Source organism: Lipotes vexillifer, unplaced genomic scaffold (assembly GCF_000442215.2).
Source record: "Lipotes vexillifer unplaced genomic scaffold, Lipotes_vexillifer_v1.1 scaffold1237, whole genome shotgun sequence".
NCBI classification, from domain to species: Eukaryota; Metazoa; Chordata; class Mammalia; order Artiodactyla; family Lipotidae; genus Lipotes; species Lipotes vexillifer.
Window position 1 is genome coordinate 231,639 of NW_006771447.1, and position 3,938 is coordinate 235,576.

The window sequence follows — 3,938 nt, forward strand, 5'->3', positions numbered from 1 at the left end:
TCTTCCGATTTGAGCTTATAGTGCCAAATTGGGGCTGATCCTTTAACTGTGATATGCTCGCCGGCTTACTTTTTCACTATAGGGATTTAGAAGTCAGCAGCAGACCCTGGGAAATGTATTGCCTGGGCCACACTTGCTACTTCCAAGTCACACACCACTTTCTCTGTTACAGGAGGACTTTGGAAACAAGCCTCCTAAGTCAGTGAACAATTAGCTCAATTAGCACTTCCATTTCTTTGCACTAAATTGGTTGCTGTTGTATCTTTTACACTAACCTTCCCAAGCTTTCTGTCATTGGTGAAGCATCAGAATTGTTCTTCCCTGCACCCAGGTTCTTTTCTATAGGGAGGAGATATTAAGGCCAAAAGGCCATGCCTCACTGTGAAGATGGGGGGTTGCCCCAGGGTGGAGAGATTTCTTTTCTTTTCTTTTCTTTTTTTTCAGGTCTTTTACCTCCTTAGGTATGTTTATTCCTACATATTTTATTCTTTTTGTTGCCATGGTGAATGGGATTGTTTCCTTAATTTCTCTTTCTGATCTTTCGTTGTTAGTGTATAGGAATGCAACAGATTTCTGTGCATTAATTTTGTATCCTGCAACTTTACCAAATTCATTGATTAGCACTAGTAGTTTTCTGGTGGCATCTTTAGGATTCTCTATGTATGGTATCATGTCATCTGCAAACAGTGACAGCTTTACTTCTTCATTTTTTTAAAAAAATTAATTAATTTTATTTATTTATTTTTGGCTGTGTTGGGTCTTTGTTGCTGTGCGCGGGCTTTCTCTAATTGTGGCGAGCGGGAGCTACTCTTCGTTGCGGTGCGCGGGCTTACCATTGTGGTGGCTTCTCTTGCTGTGAAGCACAGGCTCTAGGCATGCGGGCTTCAGTAGTTATGGCATGCAGGCTCAGTAGTTGTGGTTCGCGGGCTCTAGAGCACAGACTCAGTAGTTGTGGCACATGGGCTTAGTTGCTTCGTGGCATGTGGGGTCTTCCCGGACCAGGGCTCAAACCTGTGTCCCCTGCATTGGCAGGCGGATTCTCAACCACTGTGCCACCAGGAAAGCCCTTTACTTCTTCTTTTGGAGTGCTTTCTTAACTCTAAATTTTTGATGTGTGTGATGACCTGCAGTGGAAGGATCTCGAACATGTACTATTCTGTAGACAGTATCCTTCATTTTGTTTTGTTGTTTTATCATCTGGTCTTATTTTACCGATTTCACTTCTCTAAATTCTACAGTGTGAACCTCTGGGGCATATTATTATTCTCTTCTTTGGGTTATTTTTTTTTGCTGGGTAGGTTCTCATCAGTCCGTTGGAGACATTCCTTTAGTTAATTATGTTGACTGTGAATATTCGCCCAGTTGCCACTCTGTTTCTTTTCATCTAGCCCATGCTTTATGTTCTGTGTTCCTGTATCTCTGCCCTGATGAAGTGTGAAGGAGTCCTCCTCCATTCCCTTCCTTTGTGCCTTACTTGTGTCCTGTTTGTACACATGTCCCCCTCCCCACCTGCCTTCTCAAGTCATAAAACCATTTGGGTTATTTCCTCAGTGTGCTTCTCCAGATTTAGGACTTGGTTCTTGAGATTGATTGATTGGTTGATATTTGCTCACCAGAGTTGAATTGTAGGGGAGGAAGATAGGTTACCATCATCAAAGGTTGCCAGAATTTCTGGTTTCTTTCCTTGGTCCTCCTCCTTTTGGGCATATTGCTATGAAGTTGTGCCCCTTTCCTTGTTTGGTTACTGCTAGTAAACTTTTTGCAAGCCTTCACCATTTTTGTTAATAAGGCACTTGAGAAGGGAGATTCTGTGTGATTCAGCTTTACTTTGCCATCTTTACCTAGGATTTAACTTTTTTTAAATCAGTGATTTAAAAAAAAAAGCCTGCTGTGTTTCTTATTCTCCACTTTCATTATGTAACTTTTGGGCAGTAGTCAGATGGAACAAGATGTCAAGTGGAATACCTAATTTTATTTTCAACCTAATATTTAATGGCTTATTCCCTTTCATTGTTTACAGGATCTATACATTGACCGTCCTTTACCTTATTTAATTGGGTCAAAGCTGTTCATGGAGCAGGAAGATGTAGGTCTTGGAGAGCTATCTAGTGAAGGTACTCTTTTGCACCAAATAGTTTTGTTGCTTTTAACATTTATATCTTAACTTTTTATTTAAAAATAATTTCAAACTGTACATTAAAGTTGTAAGACTAGTAGAGAGAGCTCCCACATACTGTTTACCCAGGTTTACCACTTGTGAACATTTCACCACATTTGTTTTATCATTCTATATACATACATAATATTTTTTTCTGAACCTGTTTGGGAGACATCATGCAGACGTCCTGCCCTCTTACTTCTCCGTACGGTTGGCAGTCTGTGTCCATGGGTTTTTGCATCTATGTATTCAACCAACCTGGACTGAAAATATTTGGGAATAAAAAATTCCAGAAAGTTCCAAAAGCAAAACTTAAATTTGCCACGCACAGACAACTATTTACATAATGTACATTTACATTGTATTTACAACTATTTATGTATCATTTACATTGTATGAGGTATTATAAGTAATCTGGAGATGATTTAAGGCTGTATACAGGAGAAGGATGTGGGAAGGTGTGCGTGTAGGTTATATGCAGACTATGCCATCTTGGTATCTGTGTGTGTGTGTGTGTGTGTGTGTGTGTGCGTGCGTGTGTGTGTTGGGGAAAGGGGGTCCTGGAACCAATCCCTCGAGGGACAACTGTATTTCTGTGTGTGTTTTCTAAGAATAAGAACTTTCTCTTATAGCTGCATATTCTGCATATTCATTTGCACATCAGTCATCTTGGTTGGACATGTCTATTGGGCTTTGATGTGAGGCTTTTAATATGTCTATCTTGTTTATTAATAGAAAAATTATCAAAGTGGTTGAATTCTGTGAGACTTGGCAAGTATGTACAAATCAAGTATACCTGACTTTTCAACCTCTTCTTTCGATGTAACTTTTATATGAAATAAAGTCACCAATTGACTGTTCTCCGACAACAGCAACAAAAAGTATAATTATCAAAGTTAGGAAATTTTAACTGGATGTAGTACTAGCTAATCCTCAGTCATATTCAAATTTTGCCAGTTCTCCCAATAATGTTCTTTATAGTCTCTCTTTTTCTCTGTTTCAGAATCCAATCCACTCACTGCATTTAGCTGTCAAATCTCTCTAGTCTTCTTTCGGTCTGATACCATTTCTCAGCCTTTTTTTGCTTTTTACAACCTCAGCATCTTGGAGGAGTGCAAACCAGTTTTTTTCTTTGTAACTAATATATATTTTTTGTAACTAATAAGTATCTTGTGGGGTGATACTTTGAGGCTATGTAAATGTTCCTTTCCTCACTATAGTGAAGGTAGTTTTAATTCCGGTTAATGGGTATAGATGGTTTTATCAAAATCTTTAGATGCTGATGTATGGTGGTTTGTGATCTTGAAAAGGAACTGAGGATCGTTTCTTATGAATATTGACGATAACCTTTATCTTTCTTCTCACCAGAAGGTTCAGTAGGCAGCGATCGTGGTAGTATCGCGGACAGTGAAGAAGAGAATGAAGAAGAGGTAAGGGCTTTCTGGTGTGTCCAGGTCATGGTGGGCAGGAAACCTAGGGTGTGTTTAGTGGACTAAATAAATAACGTATTTGTGAATTAGCAATTTGTTTACATAAATCTTTTAATAGTGACAGAAGCCATATTCTGAAGTTTTTCCCCTTGGGGTGGGAGTTCCTTTTCGTCGTGTATACAAAAACCAAGGAAAACTGCTTTAATCTCTTTTACCATTACCCTCTCACCTCCCCACCAAATTCTCTTCTTGCCAATATATTTTGAGGGCAGCAGCTTAGATGTTTTGGTGGAATCTCTGCTTGAGATACAGTCTTTGAGTAAGTTCTGTCTTTGAGTAATTCTAGGGAA

At 39.1% G+C, this 3,938-nt stretch overlaps 1 protein-coding gene across 2 annotated transcripts in view; it reads left to right on the plus strand.

Moving 5' to 3' along the window:
• Positions 1-3,938, plus strand: part of WASHC2A (WASH complex subunit 2A) — a 57,353-nt gene that overhangs the window by 10,356 nt on the left and 43,059 nt on the right. For both annotated transcript variants that reach the window (XM_007446782.1, XM_007446783.1), the window contains 2 exons: positions 2,021-2,114; positions 3,527-3,588. In XM_007446782.1, coding sequence (XP_007446844.1) covers positions 2,021-2,114; positions 3,527-3,588 — 156 coding nt within the window. The remainder of the gene's footprint in view (positions 1-2,020; positions 2,115-3,526; positions 3,589-3,938) is intronic.